Here is a 19,637-nt window from a genome sequence, read left to right on the forward strand (position 1 = left end):
GTGTTGAGCACAGAGTAAAGACTCTATGAAGATAGCTGGTGTTCAGGTATTCAAAGGTTAGATCTTAAATAAAAGTCTGAACTTAAAAAATAACAATTTTAATTCGTTTAGTCCACCATAAAATCAAGATGGCTTTGCGACCCCCCCATTCCCCCCCGTGAAGCTTTGGCAACCTCTATTGGGGGTCCCCAGGTTGTGTCTTTTAGATAATTTATTGAAGAATTTGTAAGATTTCTTTTCTACAACTTTATTCTTTGAGTACTCATAGAAATGGCAGAAAGCAAATACATTGTGACACACAGTCAGGTCATTCAGTAAAATGCAAGATTATTCACATAGATTCACAACAAACATTAAAGAAGCTGATAAAACAATCACCAGTCAAGTCCACTTATAAGCTTTCAGGTCACATTACACAATCTTGCATATGCAGTTTTCGGCATGTTTCGACATTTTCTGAGCACTTAAAGGACTTTCCATCCATTTTGGTTTAAAAGCAGAGATTTTGCCTAATTCCATGAATATGGAGGATAATGCGTTATGTTTGAAAGACACAGAAGTTTCCATTTTATTATTTATCATTATTTTCATTATTATTAAATATAGATACTACTATTGTTTCACTATTGTGTCCATGCATTTGACAAAGAAAAATAAAAATTTGGAGTAGACTTAACTATTTTTAAATGTATATAATTACAAAAAGATAATAAGATAATATACAGCTGATTGTATCAAACGTAGAAAATAAGTATCTTCAAAATGATCTGGAGTGGACGGGCTTCTTGGACTTCTGACCTCAGTGTTTCTACACTCCTGTCTACGCCCCTGACTGCATGGACATTGTGGTGAGACTGTTTTGTCAACTGCTACAAGCTCAAAATGTTCAATCTCAAATTAAAGAAGCTGATTAAACAATATGTTGTCAGATGCTAAAACTGTAATTGCAGGCTATGTACAACACTTCAAATTCCAATGTGTGTGGTAAAGCAATAACCTGATATTCAGATATCACACACTTAACCTTCAGCCATTAAAACACTCCCTTTTTTCTTCCCTTATCTTTTCCCTTCCCTCAGGGTTTCTCCAGCTGGATCTCCTCCTCTTCCTCAGCAATGTTGCACACATCCTGGTACGGGCCATGTCCCTGGGAGCGTTCGATCTGATCATATGTGGTGCAACAATCATCCAGATTTAGCCCCTGACGTATGAGATAAGAAAGATAGAAGAAAACACACAAAAATCAATTCAACATATTCATGATAAATTGATTTGTGGCACAAGATCACATGTTCGTTCGTATATCTTAGTTTCTGCTTTCAACAAAGAGACTTGCACAAGTTCATCATGTCTGACGTGAAATGTAGCTTATCTGACTCAGAGAGGAGGTGACTCATTTAAAGTTCACCTGATATATGTTTTCCTCCTCCTTCTTCGATTTCTTCCTTTCCAGTTCATTTAGTCTCTTTGACTGCGAGGGGAAAGCAGAAGTTGGTAAAACTGTGAAATGGCGCAACTTCCCATTGGAGGAAAGTCAAGAAACACTACGAAAATAACCATTTAAGAAACTTATAGGTGTAGGTGGTTGGAACAGTCAAAGTAGGCTTACAGAATGCAATAATTTCTGGTGTGTTCACATGAATGATAAGGCAAAATCCCTATTGAGACATTTTGGAAAGTAACTATCACTTCAACATTAATGCTATGGGTCAGGGGTAGTTGACAGATGTGTGTATGGTAATGTACAGTCAGTCACAATAAGGGGACCTTCTGACCTGGCGGAGAAGGGTGACGGAAGGCAGAAGCACACACAGCAACAGTAAGATTCCCTCAGCTGTCAGGATCTTGTTTTTGGTGTTTTCGCTGAGGTTTATTGCCTTCTTCACTGGTTCTAGGCACATAGAGAAGGTTCAGAGGAGAAACAGTAAGTGCCTTTAGGTATTTGCATACAAGTACTTGTTTCCGTAGCAAGTGGAAGTGCAAAAAATAATCAGGCTAACTAAATAATTACTTAACAGACTTACTTGGAGATTTAGTACGAAATAGACTTTTGTTTTCTTATATAACTGTACCATTTACTATAAAGAACACAGACTAACATGTAAATTACATGGATAAACAATTGATTGTATTGTTAGGTAAGGCTTATGGTGTTCTTGTAAACTAATGCAGGTTATCTCACACATAATCCACAGAGGAGTTTAGTGATTGTTTTACATTTCCACACTTGCCACTTGTATTTAATGGGATTATGATGCAAAATGGCATTTCAATGTTCCTCCGCACATTAGCTTGATTGCAACTTGATCTAATCTTGGTGCAATTTAAAGAAATGAACTGGGCAGCAGACTGTAATGAGACCACCCTGATGATGTAAAGATTAACTAAGCTGCGATAGGCAAGGATGCTGCCTCTGACACAGCTCTTGGGTAGACTGAGGTTAACAGGATTTATGGCTTATGGGGTGTTAGCAGTGCTTAGAGCTCACTTGACTCCATCTCTCTCTGTTAAACACACACGCTCCCACTAGCATTTCGGACTGGTCTGGCCTTCCCACCACCACATACACATACTCACTGTAGACCTGCAGGTAGGTGCCATGTGTGAACATTCCCTTGCTCTTCAGCCAACACTGGTACATCCCACTGTCATTCAGCTGGAGTGTCTCGAAGGTTAAGACGTAACAGACTTTTTTGTTACCTACTTCTTTCAATTTTGTAGTCAGAGCTGTAGAATTTTCAACTGGTTGAGGGATGAGTTTGCCCTCAACTACAAAGAGTTTGACCCAAGTTGATGGCACTTTCTCATTAACGTTGACGTAGCAGCACTGCACGGACACTGAGGCACCGAGCTCCTGGCGTTCAAATGGCTTGTCCGCCTCTAATTTCACACCATTCTGAGCAAACACTACTGTGGAGGAACCAACAATTATAGCATGTTGTTATACATGTCTTCATTAAAATTAAATCAAATTATTTAATTATGATTACATATATTATAAGCTTAACTTATATTTACAATGGACATAGAGCAAAAAATTTAACACGATAACACAGCCATCTGCTTTGACAGGAGATGTGGTTCACTGAACCAGAACTCAAGAGTTAAATGTAAAAATAAAAAGTTATATAGAGTACATACTCATACTTAGTTTTACAGACATGTAGAAATGTCCATTTCCCACAAAACCCAGAGGATAATTGCATCTACACAAATATAAACACTGATATACTATATGTATATATTAGATAATGAGTATTTTGGATTTATTATATCTTAAAATAAACTGATCTGACTCACCAACAAAGCTGCAGAGGAGAACGTTTGTAAGAGTCCCCATAGCGTTTTCAAATGTTTAATCCAGAGATCAAAATGTACTGAAGTAATGCAGATTCAGTTATACAACCCTGGTCCAAGGTCTTCACTGTTTGTGTACTAAGAAGAACTAAGACTCTGGTGTCTTGCTTGTCTCTCAGTCAGGATTTACGCTTGAATAAATTTAGAACATCCCACATTTGCATAAAAGTTATATCTGCATGCATTTAGACAATATAATATGTTATTATTTTATGAGTGCAGCCATAATTTTCAATATATTATATATGTATATATATAAAATCTTTGAACCCTGTATTTATATGTACCAATACACAGAACTAAACTTAAACCCCAAACCTTTAGCTTACAACTTGTTTTGAAGTATATATATTAGTATCATAACTATATAAAATGACAAAACAGGAATTTATTTCCCCAATTTATTTAAAAAATGAAGAATTAAAAAACAGAACGTACCACAATTTTCCTGAAGTATACATCATTAAAGAGCCTTTTACACAATAAAAATCAAAAGCCAAATACACAGTATAGTTCTTGCATATTCGTTGTTTATAGACAGACAAGATGGCAGATGCCTGTATGACAAGGAGCAGTGTCTTTTCTATACAGGGCGCTGGCTGGCTGAGTTGGTGAAGGGCTCAAATCCTGTTGCTGTAATGGAGGCAGACATGAAAAACAGAATCCTGGGAAGATCGTTCCATGCTTATTAGTGAAGACATTGTCTCTCACCCTCAGAGGTCAATTTCGCATTCCCCCATTAAAGACAGCCATAACCGAACAACAGTGATTGTGTTCAGACTCAAGAGCCCTTTATGAAGAAAACATCTGGTGTCAGAACAAGGCACCACTCTATAAATACATTTTCTTTACATCTAGGTATTTATATATAGAATGCATGAAGAAAATGCATCTGGAGGAGAGAGAGAGAGAGAGAGAGAGAGCAAGAAGTGCCCATAGTAGTCGTTCAGCCTGTGAGTGAAGGCCTCACTGTAAGCTGGTATTAACTGGGTTTCACCTGCTGATGACTGCAATTTGACAGTTTTAAAAATCCCTGGTCGAGATGATCTGTTTAAATGTATCCCATTGGATAGCTGGATAGCCACGGTGCGAAGCAGGTTTTACGCTGTAATGTGCCCACCAAAAAACCTGTCATGGTTACAGCATTTGCATAATTGTTCAAATTCATTCATGCATAGACAAGTTACAGACAAGTCCTGTCTCTCTCACAGTTATAGCCTAATGCATAGTACACAATTACAAAAGCGTGTTTGAAAAACAATGAAAAACAGTAACATAAAACCTCCCCAACCCGTTTAAGTAAATCAAATGAAATACACAACAACATATGGTAAAACTGTGCGGTAGGAAAAGGTGATCATGCTATCACAAGTGAGGGTTTATCAAGGTGTATGTCGCTAATAAGCTTAATAAACACAAGGGGGGGGGTATGCTTTTTCTACAATTTTTTCTTTCAAGCTGACATGTATGTACAATAAGGAAGACATGGGGAGAGATAGCAGTGAGGTTCAAACACAAACTTATAGAATTTAGCAACTTGTGACTAAAGAAAAGCATCATTTGAATAATTACATACTTAGGTTCAGTAGGGTCAAAGGGGGGTAAGTTTGTTGTTGTGGCAGCAACGATGAGAATGCATATCAGGAAGTGATCATGATTACAGTACTGGTGAGAGCGACGTTGGAATGAGACTGCAGTCTTCCTTCCTCTAAATCTTCAACGTTTTCATTTGTATCCCCGTCTGGCTTCAAGGTCTTGTTTCCTTGTCCTTTTCTGGAACAGGTCCCATGTGTTCAATTTCTCTATCCAGGTCAGAACAGTACAGCTTGTGGCAGTCACATCGGCTTTTACTTACACTTATTGACCCAAACAGACTCTGAAGACAACTTTTTCATTTTTTTTTTTTTTTTTGCTGAGCTACAGATTGGGTTTGAACATAAGGCTAGGGCAGTCTGACATTCTTCAATCCTGTATTTACTTGCACATTTACTAATGAGTAAAAAAAAAAATGAAAAAAAGATTATTATTGGTGATCGATGCTTCATTCTTCTATGTGCTTTGGAAATCCCTTCACTTAAGTTGCCACATGCTGGAGTTTGGGGAGAGGAAAAGCAGCTGCTGACTGACTGCACTACTGAGCAGTCATTCCTGCATCAGCATTAAGTGACATGTTACCCTACAGATGAAGCACGGCATTAAGAAAATTACAGCTCGTATGAGGATCTAACGGTGCTTTGTTATGTCTTTGGTCCTGTGTGCACGGCCACAGTTATGCCACTACTCAAAAATGACATCATCATAATTATAATTACAATCAACTGCTGAATAAAATACAAAGATGAGCTCAATTTTGATACAAATATTGCTACCAAGGAAGAATCTTTTACTAATAACATGTGAATGTAACATATAATACAATTTATAACCCCATTTGGTAACAATGGCACTGAACTTCCTTTGTGAACACTTCTGTAGCACTGGGCTCTGAGTTTGTAAGTTTATGTGTGTGTGTGTGTGTGTGTGTGTGTGTGTGTGTGTGTGTGTGTGTGTTGTGTGTGAGTGGGTGTCTACATTTTTCGTCAGTAAAGCTCGAAAGAGCTCAAATCCTAATCTCATGTTTTCTACACATCGTCTCATGACCGCCTGGTTCAAGCTGGCTTCAAACAAACCAAACAAACAACGACCTCTAAACTCACTCTCCATCCTTACATCTCTCTTCTTCATTCTCTACCTTGATCTTTCTACACATTCTAGGTTTGCCTTCTTAAGATTTTTTTTTTTGCTCTACATTGCTCTATCTTGTTTTTTTGGGGGGGTGGGGGCCCAGTGCTGTAACAGTTTCACTCAGGTGAGGCAACTCACTGATCCAACAGAACTTGGAGGAATAAATAAAAGCGGTAAATACAGTCTCCATTATTAACAGCATGATTACCTATTGTGCCACTATTTATAAATGTTTCTATGTGCTGTAATGACAGTAAGAACCTTCCAAACAAGCACGTCCTTAATTAAAAACTTAACTTACTTGTAACACACATACACACACTTTCTTGCATGCGATCTTTTAATAATGAGGGCTGCCTATATGAAGCCCAACTGCTCAAAAACTGTACTGAATAGAGAGTAAACATAATAAATTTTGCAAAAACAGTGTGGGTTCAACTTGTTTTGATTACAAAAAAAGTGCATCTCTGTGGTACTTTGGCATAGACTAGAAATAACACTATATATCAGCAGTAGTATATCAATACATCTTCAAACGTTACATTGGCCCCTTAAGGCTTCCACCTGGATATAGCTAACTTGGCAGGCAAACATAGGATTTCTTCTTTACTGTACATCTGCTATTGGCAATAATGTAAATTATTTTCTAGCGTGCATGTCTCTGGTGTGCGTATGTGTGTTACAGCCGATCGCAATCACTACATTTTGTTAGGCAGCATCTCTCTCACAGCAAAATATTGCTTCATTTTTTTTTGGCACCTCTCCGCAAAAACAACCTCCCACTCAAAAGTAGGATGTTCCGTTTTTTTTTCTTTTTCTTTTCTTTGTATACCTCTCTACCAAGCACGCACACAAACATATACACATACACATACACATGCACACACCTCCCACGTTCCATCACTGAACTAATGCACTATGCATAATGCTTAATGCAGCAAGGGTCCAGGCGTGAGGGTGTAGGAAGTTCCAGGGAAGCCTTTGAAAGTAACTCTTGCACTCCAAACCAGCACCAGTAAAAATCTAAACAGAGAAAACAGAGGGAAAGTTTGAATGTGAGAAAACATTATGTAAAGATAATGAGACTGATGATGAAAAAGGTCATTATTTCCACTGGGAATCAGGCACTATTTTTGTCACTCTCTCTTTTACAGTTTCAGTTAAATTTAGTCAAAGTTTAAAACAATGTCCTCTGACTTTACGACCACAAAAATATCCAGTTAAAATAAATAAGTCATCAGAGACCACTTTGTCTTTCAGGCTACATATAAGCTTCTGTATTATTATTTATGGAGGTTGTTTTGGTCATATACAACATGACAGGAAGACTGCAACCACTTGTCAGGGCTGAAAATAGAAATGATTTAATCAATATTTTTATTGAAAGATGAAATTCTCTTGTCAGAAAATGTGAGCATCAAGTTTCTATCAAGTGAACAAAACATCCAGGTTTGGTGCATTAATAATCCAGAAATGTACATAGTATTAAAATTATTATCATCACACTATTATATATTTTATATATATATATATATATATATATATATATATATATATATATATATATATATATATGTTTTATCTGTTCCGTTTGTTTACTTAACCCTTTTTATCGTAATTTATTGTTGGGTATTTTATTCCGTTTCACTCACACTCACTCACTCTCACTTTCTGATCAGTGTGTCTGATTTTCTCTAAATTAGTGGAAACCATGTAAAGCACTTTGTAACTGTTTGGAAATGTTTTAGAAATAATAGCAACAACAGCTATTATTATTATTAATATTGTGTATTCGCAATTCTAAAAGTTGATGATGAATGACGATACTCATACAGATACTTAAACTTTAATTATACTAGAGCGTCAATTTAAAATTTCCAGTTCAGTGTTCTCACCTAGTGGCCAGCAGGTGGCGTGATGGTGTCTCACTGGAAGTTACCCCCCTCCAGTGAGAACTTGGAAAGGGCCTCCTGCAGCCTGTGGTGCTCTTCTTCTATAGTCTGCAACACACAAAATCAATATCACCTTAGGAACGGAGGACGGACACAACATCCCCACCGACACACACACCGACCGACACACACACACACCGACACACACACACACACACACACACCCAGACACCCACACACCCAGACACCCAGACACCCACACACCCACACCACACACACACACACCACACCACACCCCACACACACACACACCCACACACACACCCACACACCCACACCACACACACACACACACACACACACACACACACACACACACACACACACACACACACACACACTTCAACCTCCTCCTCTTAACATCCTCTCTTCGTCTCCCTCGCTGCTTCTCTGACACATCCCATTGCAAGCGCTGGACATAATAGCCATTTTCAGAGAAGTCCAATTTCACAAGGCAATTTTCAGCCAAGCAATAACAGCAGTGGTTAAATGGTTTTCTATTCTCTAGTTTCTCTTTTGTGCCATTTTGGCCCCATTTGTCCAAAGTATACCACAGCTCACTCCTTACTTAAGTTATCCTCAGTGAAATCCTCGATGCCCAGCTGTGTGTCTCTTTCCAGTTGGGTCCCATCTTTTGTTATGTCTCTCATCTTTATCTGCTCCTGTCGTACTCCTTGCTCACAGTTTTTCTCTATATTCTCATATCTCTCTCTCTGTGTTCACCTCCTCTCACCTGTAGTCTCTTCAGTTGTTCCTGCAGACTCTGGAGCCCCCTGCACACTTTCTCCATCCTCTCCTGGGACAGCACCAGGGGTGCACTGATGCTCCTCTCCTCCTCTCCCTTTGTCCCTGCATCTTCTCTTTCACAAGCGGTGTCGTTCTCCTCCTCCGCCTCCCTGTCTGTCTGGCTTTCTTCTGTGGACAGAAAGACTCAATTTAAACGTGTCATGAGTCAGTTACTGTACTGTTAAATATCTGTACATTTGCAGTTAGTAAAACCTTTGATTGTAAAGGTTCCTGGTCACAATGTAATGTAATTTCTCTATAATGTCATTTTATAATAAGATAGAACTATAAACCCGATGGAAATGGATTCTGCCATTGTACAAAAAAAAAAAAATCAATTTTAGTGATGTAACTATTTATGTTTAATAACCCGTTTGAATATGAAATGAATGCAGTTAAGTTTGAGAAGAAAATCTATCAAGGCTAAGAAGCTATAATATCTGTCACTATGTTTAATAGAATAGTCCAGACATTGTGGGAAATACACTAGACAATTAGATGAGTGGATAGATACCACTCTCATATACCTCTGCTACGGCTAGGAGACAGTTAGCTCAGCATAAAGACTGAAAACAAGCAGAAACAGCTAACCTGGCTCCATCCAAAGTGCCTACCAGCACCCCTGAAGGTCACAAATGAACACTTTGTATATTGTTTGTTTTATCTAAGGTTTATGGTGGACTACTTCTTCTTCTAGCTTCATGTTTAGCTTACAGACATGAGAGGAGACGCGGTATCCATCTTCTCATCTACCTCTTTAAACAACACAAATGCCTACCTGTCAACTGACAGCTATCCATTTCTTGGCTGGGCCTCTCTGATTGTTCCTCTCCATTTTCTTCATCAGGCTGTGAGTCTTCTGATAGACTGATGCTGCCGACCAACAGCCTTTTCAGCGACATGACTAACACAGGACACAGATTCGGAGGTTTCATTAGAAAGACAGGCAAGCCACTATGAAAGAAAGGGAATTATATCAAAATCGTCTATCTAAGTGCAAGGAAGACCCTCATTTACCTTCATCCAAAGCACTGTTGGCTACCTTCTCCTGATCGCTGTTGGAGTGGCCTATCAAGTCGAAGCCTTTTTCTGACAGGAAATCAATCAGCCTGTGCCTGGGGTCTGAAGACTTGTCATCTGTCAAGCTGTCCTTATCTCGGTCTACGGACAGACACAACGCTTTACATCGGCTCGAGCTTTCAGAAATGTGCAACAATAACAAATTTGTATTATTTATTAAGTGTTCAGCTGATAAAACACTGCGATCTCACCACTGCTGCTTTTCAGAGCTCCATTCTCAGTCGGGCTCAAAGGGGCAGTCAGCCTGACGGAGAGAAAATGACAAAAGAAATGAGATATTTTGAGATGGGTGAACTTTGGCAGGCGATGAATATATCTTGCTCTTTCACCAGATGTTTAAGCACACACACACACACACACACACACATACACATACACATACACATACGCGGAGGGACTGAAGGGCGCTCCTCCAGCTCCAGGAGGCAGCGTCAACTTCATGGGTGCGCCACTCTTCTTCAGATCATCCACTGCTGTTTTTATCACATCAGTCCACCTGTAAACACAGACACAAATCAAATTACAATTCATCCTATGTTTTACCTTCTGAAACCAATATGATTAATCTGTTTATTCCTCTCTGACACTTACATTTTCCTCTCTCCGACAGACTGAGCCACCAGTTCATAGATCTGAGCTCCGCTGTCCCAGGTAAATATCACATAGAAGGCCTTTCGATCTGACAGAAAAGAAAAGGTTGAATAATGCTGATCTCGCAATGGAAGCGGCCGTATTTGTCTGTGAAACGACTGTGTGCTGCTGACCTGTGGCCACCTCCCGCAGGAAGACTGAGTCCAGCTTGATAATGGGGCTCAGCATCTGCTTGCCCTCCTGCACGGCGATGTTACTCTTGCTCTGGCATTTGAGGACCATCTTGTCATCTTGCCTCTGGAGGAGCACCAGCAGGTCTCCAAGCAACACACACTGCACCTCTGAGAGACAGGGAGGAGAAGGAGTAGGACAGTGATACAAAAAATATGGCCAAGGACGGAGGAGGAGAAAAAGAGAGTTTCTCTGCAATCTGTTCCAATTCCTTATAGATTTTTTTTTTTTTATGCGTATGGCTTCATTACTTTAGATTGTTAGATAGTTTCTAAAGCTCATGGCCTTGACTGTAGTTTGACAGTAGTTTTTCTTTATTCTGCTGCATACAGTTGTCCATATAGGAATAAATAAAGTTGAATTGAATTGAAGTTGATAGTCAAAGGGCAAATGAGTACTCAAAAAAAACACCTGAACTGCAGCTGGGTTTCTTTTTATAGTAAACCTTATCTACAAATTTGAAAAAGGGAAATGAGAACAGAAACTTTTCTCAGTACCCCAAAATAAATCTTCCTTTTGTAAACAGATAAAGGGCAATCTAAGTGTATGTTATCAAATAAATATAATAAATATTAATGTGAGTTTGGCATGACTGACATTATAAATACGTTAATTTAAATGAATAACAGCTCAAAAATGGTTCAGCAAATGTTTAAATGTTGGAAATGTACACACAAGCATATATTTACCAATTGCCTTCTCCTTTGTGACTCTCCAGGTCAGAGGGCCTTCATAAAGCATCTTTTTCTGAGTCAGGTCGATGTTCTAGTAAAGACAATGGGAGAATAATGAGAACTTTTCTCGCAACAAAAACATCAAAGAACTCAAATTTCTTACACAAAGTGCAACAGTGTGTGCAAACAAACTGTTGGAAGAAACCTTACCTTATATACAAGATAAAGCTCATTACTGGGTTTGAGCCCTGATGTGTCCAATTTACGCTGGTACTCCTTGAGAGTCTGGGAACAGAGAGAGGTTAGGGGGTCAGACAGATCACAGACAGCACAGTTCTGAAGTAGAAGTAGTCTAACAAGCAGAGACCTTCAGAGGCCTCAAAATGAATTTACTCCAATTGGTGCTCAATCACTACAGAACAGTGTGTTGAGTGATGGATTGTGTGTTTCTCACCAATAGGTTCTCCATCACTTTGACCTCCTCATTGACATGGTTGAGGATCTTTCTGCAGCACTCGGCGCTCTGCTGGATCCTTTCCTTCTCCGTCTGATCGTCTGTGGACACAGAAAACACAGAGTTGAGGAAAATACAGTTTTCACAGCAGAGCCCAAACAAAAGCCATAAATCATGAGTATAAATCGTTTAAGGGTTTTGCTAGTATGCTTAAGTTAGTTGTGCAGATTTTGTCCACATTTATCCTGCGTTCTGATATAGATCGGCACATATACTTCAGTTTAAATCATTACCATAATAATCTTCTCCATTTTGACATTAAATCATTTACTCATAATTTATACATGTAAAATACAAGCCCATGTATCAGCTTGACACACTAGACATGGAGTCATTAGTGGATGATCCTTTATCACATAATTGTATTTTTAACAGAAACATAGGAAATATAGGGCCGTTTGACAATATATGCCATGATCACAACATACAGTACATCAATATTGTGATGTAGAATTAAACATACGGTGACAGGATTTTGACAATTTTGCCCATCCCTTTTCACATTCACATTTTAATAATTAGAATAATTAATTCACCTGTCATAAATATAAACATAAGGTCTAATAAATTAATAAATATGTTTACAGGTTTGCCAGGACTTCTACTCACTTTCACGCAAAAGTGAGACACAAACAGGTATGGGACACACACACACACACACACACACACACACACACACACACACACACACACACACACACACACACACACACACACACACACACACACACACACACACACACACACACACACACACACACACACACACCTGTGTTCTTGGCAATATTCTCCAGCAGCAGCGGGTATTTGGTCAGTCTCTGCATCTCTATGGGAATGATGTCCTTGAGCTGCAGCCTGCGGCACTGGGGCTTACTCTCTGCCTCCTGGGATTAAAACACATACAACCGTCAGAATGAGAGCACATGTATGGGACCATTTATTTGACTTCTTGTATGTCCATGCATCTGTGAGTTCATCCATGTGTGTCTTGTCGTGTGTGTGTGTGTGTGTGTGTGTGTGTGTGTGTGTGTTCATGGTACCAGTATGAAGGAGTTGAAGCGTGGATCTTTCTTCTGCCTGCTCTTGATCTGGTCCAAGGCCCATGACTGGTGACTGCAGAACCGGGCTGTCAATTTCTGGAACCACTCCCCTTCTGTACCCCCAAACTGGAAGACGCACACACAGATACACATGACACTGTGTTGTGCTAGCCAGCATTAAAGAATGAGAGCAATGAAGAGACAAGCAGATGGATACAGAGCTGGAAAAGGTGCAGAGTAAAGACTGACAACTAATATAATGGTGTAGATGTTACAGCCAATATTTTACTTTCATAGATAAGTATCTGTCAGCATTTCTTAAACCAACAAAATCAGATTTTGGCACAATTACTGCCAACTTTTTTTGTCAGCACAAATTTGAATAGCACTAAAAACACAAATACTGACAGAAAAAGAAAGGATGATATAAAGAGAAAATAAGATTATGATGACTCACTCTGTTCAGGACTGTGGTGCTGATGGATTTAACTATGAAGTTGTCATCCAAACGCAGTTTCTTCAGGTTCTCGTAGAAGTTATCTGGATTCACAGAAACAAATAAACAATACACTTTTAAAATATAATGAGCAACTCTTGTTTATGCAGCAATCACCAAATAACAGTCACAAAAGCACCAAAGAAATGACAGTTATTGTTTTTGCATTATTTCTTATTTCTGCATTATTGTTGACACAACAGACACATTGTACACCTTTATCATGGCAACAAATATACAACAACAAGCTTCACTCTGTTTGACTGGATTTAGATTGACTGCATAATGGGTGGTTTGTTGTGTGGAAAGAGTTCATGTCTGACTCACAGTGCATTTCAATGATCTCATCCAGGCTGGGGAAGATGGTGGCCAGCTCAGGTGCGGTCAGGAGCTCTTCTCTTTCCATAGGCTTGGAGAAGATCGTCTGAAGGACACTTAACATCCGCACATGGGCATGCTCAGTAGCAAACAACTCTGAGAGGGGAGAGGGAGTAGACACAGAATAAGAAAGGGATAGCCTAAGCTGCAAGTTCATTTTATCTGCACATTTGTTTCCTTCTGATCATGTGCTGGTTCATCTCTCTTCTCCTCACCATTGATGACCTCCTGCTTCTTGATCTCCTTCTTGGAGAGACTGGACAGGGCTTCTGGGGAGGCCAGCTCTCTCCAGTTGGGTGGGTCCAGCTCAAACTCCAGGAAGCGTGGCTCCATCTCCTCCAACTGTGGGGATGGGCTGGTGGGGGAGTGGCCGGGACCTTCAGGAACTAAAACTGGTCCATCAGCACTAAGGAACGAAGTGGGAGAATGATTCGTTTGGACTGGTTACTACAATGTAATTCCAGTATGACCGAGGCTATCAAGTAGTGCTAGTGGAGCTTTGCCGGCTGTGGAACAACAGTATCTGTGAACAGATGGTTGTATTTCTAAATGTACACCAGGGCTGTCTCAACACTAGATAATGTAAGATACTCAGAGTATCTAGTAGATAAGCTATCTATCAATGTCCTTGAGCTTAGCTACAGTATGAAAATAGAGCCTCACATTAACAGAGGCAAGTAGTTGCATGTTACTAGCTTACAATAATATACTGAAGATTTAGGTTTAATCAAACTGAAGCTTTTCAAATACAAATGAAGGTGCTTCAGAGTAAAGGTTGATTTTTACTTGTGCGTTGGCTCTACGCCAGACAATTGCTGTACCCTTCGCGAGATACCTACGCCATTATGAGCATTTATATTTGTGCACTGGTGTGTCTGCGTTGTTCTGCAAATAGCTCATCCTTCGTAGGAAGGCAGCATTCCATGTGTGCCTGTGTGTGTGTGTGTGTGTGTGTGCCTGTGTGTGTGAGGACACATTTGTCTGAAAATGTGTGTGTGTTAGGGTTGAGGAGGGATTCTCAAACATCAGTATTTACTCATCTGAGTGTTACATGAGTCACTTCCCATTCTCAAATAACACACACACACACACACACACACACACACACACACACACACACACACACACACACACACACACACACACACACACACACACACACACACACACACACACACACACACACACACACACACACACACACACACACCAAAGGTGTCTGCATCACTGCAACATATAGTTACATTTCTGATTTCATGGGCATGTTAGGCTATGGCGTAGGCTGCAATGTAGGGTACGAAGCTATGCTGAACCTACATCATCAATTTGACACAGAAGTATAAATAAGACTTAAAAACTAAATGGGAAACTACAAAAGCCATGGCCTTGTTCTGTTGCATTTATCCTGTTGGATTTATAGTCAACTAACAGCAATTAAACTAACCTTTAATAAAGGGCTAGCTAATGTCTACCCAATGGTCAACATAACTCAATAATTGTTCCCCTGAAGAGCTAAATGTCTGAGCTTTCACTGAAAATGAGAGTGGTGTTTAACAGTTACTCACTCCCTGTCAGTCACAGCACAGGTCAACTATTAGAGACAGATCCATCAATAATGAGTCAGTAAACCTGTCACTTAGACTGATTCATTTAGTTTGTGTCTACAGCAGACAATGGAAATGTACCCTTTAAAAATCATTGGATTTGTTTACGCAAAGATAAATTTAAATATCCTTTCAAAGGGATCTATCTAGTAGTCCTGAGTGAGCCAGGTGCGTTTGATCCATCAGTATTCTCATTATTACTTATTACTTTCACATTATTTCAGAACTGCTGCACTCATCCTGTTTTATCTGTCAGTGTTTGACAGCCTGTCCCTGCTGTGCACTCGTCCAATCAGAGAGGCATTAAGAGGGGGTCTGTCCATCTTACGGATGGAGGTGCTGGGGGGTGGGCGTGGTAGGTGTTGTTGGTGTGGTAGATGGCGGCTGGAGGTCCACATCACTACGGGAGCGAGATTGTTTGGCCCGGGAAGAGCCACGGCGGCGAGAGGAGTGCCGGTCCACACGGGCACTCTCACTACGCATCACTTTCCTACTGTAGGGAGGGAAGGTGGGAGAGGATGGGGGAGAGATGAGAAAAGATAGGGACAGAAAAAGAAGGAACAAATGCAAGAATGGACAGATGGATAGGAAAGAGAGGCCACAGGGAAGACAAGGAGAAAACAAGCGGGAAGGAAAAACAAAGATGCCAGAGAATGGGTAGAAGAGATACCAAAAGGCAGGGAAAACAACAGAAAATATTTTTTAAGGGAAGGTCGGTTGAAGAGAAAGTATCACAGTCATGTGCAGTCAGTAAGCACACACATTTGTGTTTATTATGAGGGTAAAGAGGAAGAAAAATGATTTAAGGTACAGGAACAGAGGATTTAGACAAGAAAGGGAGTTCAAAAAAGAAAAAGGAAATCACATCAACAAAAGATACAGAAAGAGAGAAAATTAGTGAGTGTGCAAAGTGAGTATGCATGATACATGACATGCATATTGTTAGACAATGAAACGTAAAGAGTATGCTTCATATACTGTAGACATGGTAGTACTTGAATGCCAACACATTGGACATTTCCTTATGAGTTACTGGGAGCCAATGTACAACAGTATGTTAAGACAGTAGCCATGCATTCTTCTACATAATTTCTGTACCAGGAGTTCTCAGTTATGCAACTTTAATGGTCATTTATGTCAAAGGTTCTCGAAATCCACACAACGTGCATTCACATCCACTAAAAATAATCCAACTGATCTCAACAGTCAAGTTTACTCTACTTCCTTCACAAGCAGGTACATGATACTTAGCCGTGTAGTGTGTTCAATGTGCTCAATGAGGGGTGTGTATGCATGTAAGTGTTTGTGTTGTGTGATCAGTATAAGGCCTGAAGCATGTCCATGACTCTGTCAAGGCGCTGACACCCACCTTGTCTTCCGTCTGTAAAAACACGGGACACCACATCGTTACACGCTCGCCTTCATCCAACTATTGCAAGCCACAGTAACAACCATAACATGCAAATACAAACCCCAACATGATATACTAAACAGGTTTTAACCGCTGTCAGAGTAAAGCATGCCAAATACGACGCAAAAGCCCCTGGCACAACATGTAACCGCACACACTGTTGAGACAAGCAGGACAGAGGACGGGCCCTGGCCACACAGACACCTTGAAAAGCACACGGGGCGAGCAACAAAAAATGTTAAACCTATTGGTTCAGTTTTTACTACTAACTAAAGTAGCAGCACAGTGTGAAGCTACTTTGTCTAGAACTGTAGCTGTAGACAAAGTTGATAATCTTACTACCTTATAATCCTATCACCGCATCTATATGTTAGCTAAAATGTCCGCAGCATAGAAAGGCTCATCATTAATCATTGCTATATAACCATAACAATTACAAATGTCTCAGTATATCACCTGTGTATTGCCATGTCCAATAAAGAATACAAGGTAGTCAGGACTGCACAAACAATGCCTATATGCAACACGAACTGCAATGAAGCTCTGTTGTAAACATTAGGAGATGCACAACAGGACACAAAAGAACACAAGTGGGACAGAATGATGTTAGGAAGAAAGCATTACGTGCCATTGTGAGAAGAAAAAAGGAGAAAGGTCATGAGAGAGGGGGTAGGCAAAAGGGCTGGAAGGGAAGACTGGGTCGGAGTTCACCTGGTGAGGGTCCTTCTCAAACCTGCAGGCTCTGTTAGCTAGCGAGCAACAGGCAGCATGACAAAAAGCTTGCACACAGCAGGGACAGACTGCTGGGGGAGTTTTACCAAGCTCCCTCAGCCGGAGCAGTTCAGACACGTTTCACTTCCCCCTTTCCCCTGCTCGTTGGATCAATACAGTCTTTACACTGAACACCTCCCATACAGTCCAATTATAATCTGATTACATCCTATCCTTTCTTATACCCTCTTATTGAAACTCTACACTGCAGTTATAATCTTATTACCGTTGTTGTTACCATCTCCATATGCCTCACCTTTCTTTCTCCGTATTTTCCTCTGTGGGAGTGTCTGGGTGACTGGGTGAGAGGGGCTCCCCGATGGTCAGCCCTCCTCCAAGCCCAACAGGGGACACATCACCACCGTCTGACACGGTCGGAGGCTCTAAGCGATTGCTTGAGAGGCCTAGAAAATTAGAAAAAAAGGGGGCAAGAGTACAAATGAGAGGTTATGTATTGCATTTTTTTCTGTTGAAAAAGAATTAGTTGGTGCTTTTATTCAGTAAATTACCAAATGTATATCTGGAATCAGGAAAATGGCTTTTTTTTTACTTAAAGGACCTGTGTGTAGGATTTAGTGGCATCTAGATTGCAAAATGCAACCAACTGAAACTCCAGAAGCAAGTGGTGAGAAACTATGGTGGCTGCAAGACTGAATCAAGGAGAAAGGCCGTATCTAGAGCCAGTGTTTGGTTTGTCCGTTTTGGGCTACTGTAGAAACGGAGCAGTTCAACATGGCGGACTCTGTACAAGAGCATCTGCTCCCTCTGTAGATAAAAAACATATCCTTCTAAAGTAACAAAAACAACAATTAGTGTATAATTTGTGATTATACACTAATGAAAACATCTCTGCCAATTGATCCCATCACAACCCGGTTGTCTTACTTTAACATATATTTTGTTAATTTGCATTTTGTTTCAATTGAAAGACTGGTCTCATTAATTCTAACACGTGCTAAGAAGTAAATTAACTCTCAGAGAAGCAGCAGAAACCCCTGCCAAAATCCCAAAATTGGCGAATCAGAGTTCCTGTTGCCTCTTTCTATTAATTTGTATTTACAGCCTCTCTAGAGGAGTGCCTGCGGAGACCAACCACTTTGGTCCTGCCTGAAACATTCAAGGTCTCCAGTGAATAAATCTGACTGGCTTTTCCTCTAGTGCCACTATCAAGTTGACAATTTTGTTTGTTAGTAAAATGACTTAAAGACAATTGCACGGATGGACATGAAATATTGTGCAGAAACTCATGTGATGAATTTAATAACTTCGGAGACTCCTGACTTTTCATCTAGCCTCATATGCTAACCATATTTAGCAAATGTTAGCATGCTAACAAGCTAACACTGTCATTGTGAGCATGTGAGTAGAGCCTCACAAAGTCGTTAGCGTGGCTTTATTCTTGTTTTATTCATCGATTTATCATCTATCATCACTCTAGTTTCATACCCCAGACTCCATAGAACACAGTCTAGTCAATGAGCAGGCTTACCATCAATGTGTGAAGACTCTGGGCTGTTGGCGATGCTGTTGTTGTTGCCTGAGCTGTCACTGATCTCTAACCCAGGTGGAGAAGCGGGACTCCCACTGGAACCAGACTTCTTGCTGGGGAGGGACGGGGCTGGAGTGTCAGTTAAGGAGCCTCTGCCGGGAGCTAGACCCTTGCGCTCCGGATTCACTTTCTCCTTTTCCGCTGAAGAGGGGGAAGAGCGCGACAAGTTTAACAACGCTCAACTATAGATTAGGCAGGTGCTGAAGAACATGCCCCAAAATAACTTAATTAAAGAAAAGGGACAGAGACTTCAGGAGACAGACAAACAGACAGGATGAGTACGGTGCAATCAGGGCCTCTGTAGTGAATGAGAGGGTTAGTTTGGTACAAGAGAACATCCAGATGCGATAAGTGTGCAGTGTGTGAGGTTTTCTGGTGATTAAAGAAATACAGTGCCACTAATTCTTCAAACACCCTAAAATACAGACTCAACTAAACGTTGCTCACCCACATCCCCTAACAGTTTGATTTGGGACATG

The 19,637-nt window shown here is 40.3% G+C and overlaps 2 protein-coding genes across 11 annotated transcripts in view; both read right to left on the bottom strand.

The window, feature by feature from the left end:
• Nucleotides 1–231: 231 nt before the first annotated feature.
• On the bottom strand, nucleotides 232–3,469 carry cd79a (CD79a molecule, immunoglobulin-associated alpha). 2 transcript variants are annotated; one of them, XM_051407721.1, is made up of 5 exons: nucleotides 3,301–3,468; nucleotides 2,578–2,910; nucleotides 1,776–1,891; nucleotides 1,409–1,471; nucleotides 232–1,201 (listed from the first exon to the last, which is right to left on the bottom strand). In XM_051407721.1, the coding sequence occupies exons 1-5, from the start codon at nucleotides 3,338–3,340 to the stop codon at nucleotides 1,076–1,078; spliced, it is 678 nt and encodes a 225-aa protein (XP_051263681.1). In that variant the 5' UTR covers nucleotides 3,341–3,468; the 3' UTR covers nucleotides 232–1,075. The 2 variants fall into 2 exon arrangements, with proteins under 2 accessions (XP_051263681.1, XP_051263682.1); XM_051407722.1 differs by lacking the exon at nucleotides 1,409–1,471 and having other exon boundaries at nucleotides 3,301–3,469.
• Nucleotides 3,470–3,744: 275 nt separating this feature from the next.
• Nucleotides 3,745–19,637, bottom strand: part of arhgef1b (Rho guanine nucleotide exchange factor (GEF) 1b) — a 43,163-nt gene continuing 27,270 nt past the window's right edge. For 5 of the 9 annotated variants that reach the window (XM_051407715.1, XM_051407714.1, XM_051407707.1 and 2 more), the window contains 21 exons: nucleotides 19,099–19,299; nucleotides 17,866–18,013; nucleotides 16,797–16,808; nucleotides 15,756–15,920; nucleotides 14,039–14,229; nucleotides 13,773–13,919; nucleotides 13,407–13,489; nucleotides 12,950–13,075; nucleotides 12,679–12,793; nucleotides 11,850–11,950; nucleotides 11,606–11,680; nucleotides 11,411–11,486; nucleotides 10,664–10,831; nucleotides 10,491–10,578; nucleotides 10,282–10,395; nucleotides 10,091–10,143; nucleotides 9,837–9,980; nucleotides 9,598–9,723; nucleotides 8,767–8,948; nucleotides 7,977–8,081; nucleotides 3,745–7,104 (listed from right to left, as the gene is read on the bottom strand). In XM_051407715.1, the coding sequence (XP_051263675.1) occupies nucleotides 8,007–8,081; nucleotides 8,767–8,948; nucleotides 9,598–9,723; nucleotides 9,837–9,980; nucleotides 10,091–10,143; nucleotides 10,282–10,395; nucleotides 10,491–10,578; nucleotides 10,664–10,831; nucleotides 11,411–11,486; nucleotides 11,606–11,680; nucleotides 11,850–11,950; nucleotides 12,679–12,793; nucleotides 12,950–13,075; nucleotides 13,407–13,489; nucleotides 13,773–13,919; nucleotides 14,039–14,229; nucleotides 15,756–15,920; nucleotides 16,797–16,808; nucleotides 17,866–18,013; nucleotides 19,099–19,299 (2,390 nt within the window). In that variant the 3' untranslated portion in view covers nucleotides 3,745–7,104; nucleotides 7,977–8,006. The remainder of the gene's footprint in view (nucleotides 7,105–7,976; nucleotides 8,082–8,766; nucleotides 8,949–9,597; nucleotides 9,724–9,836; nucleotides 9,981–10,090; nucleotides 10,144–10,281; nucleotides 10,396–10,490; nucleotides 10,579–10,663; nucleotides 10,832–11,410; nucleotides 11,487–11,605; nucleotides 11,681–11,849; nucleotides 11,951–12,678; nucleotides 12,794–12,949; nucleotides 13,076–13,406; nucleotides 13,490–13,772; nucleotides 13,920–14,038; nucleotides 14,230–15,755; nucleotides 15,921–16,796; nucleotides 16,809–17,865; nucleotides 18,014–19,098; nucleotides 19,300–19,637) is intronic. The other 4 variants (XM_051407708.1, XM_051407709.1, XM_051407710.1 and 1 more) reach the window with 4 other exon arrangements.

This window comes from Dicentrarchus labrax, unplaced genomic scaffold (genome assembly GCF_905237075.1).
Source record: "Dicentrarchus labrax unplaced genomic scaffold, dlabrax2021, whole genome shotgun sequence".
NCBI lineage: Eukaryota > Metazoa > Chordata > Actinopteri > Moronidae > Dicentrarchus > Dicentrarchus labrax.

Excerpts from the sequence above, each read along its gene's own strand:
- cd79a (XM_051407721.1), bottom strand. The coding sequence starts at position 3,340 with ATGGGGACTCTTACAAACGTTCTCCTCTGCAGCTTTGTTG. Across the intron at positions 2,911-3,300 it reads TCTCCTCTGCAGCTTTGTTG|TAGTGTTTGCTCAGAATGGT; the intron begins GTGAGTCAGATC and ends GTTCCTCCACAG. Across the intron at positions 1,892-2,577 it reads CACCTACCTGCAGGTCTACA|AACCAGTGAAGAAGGCAATA; the intron begins GTGAGTATGTGT and ends CTATGTGCCTAG.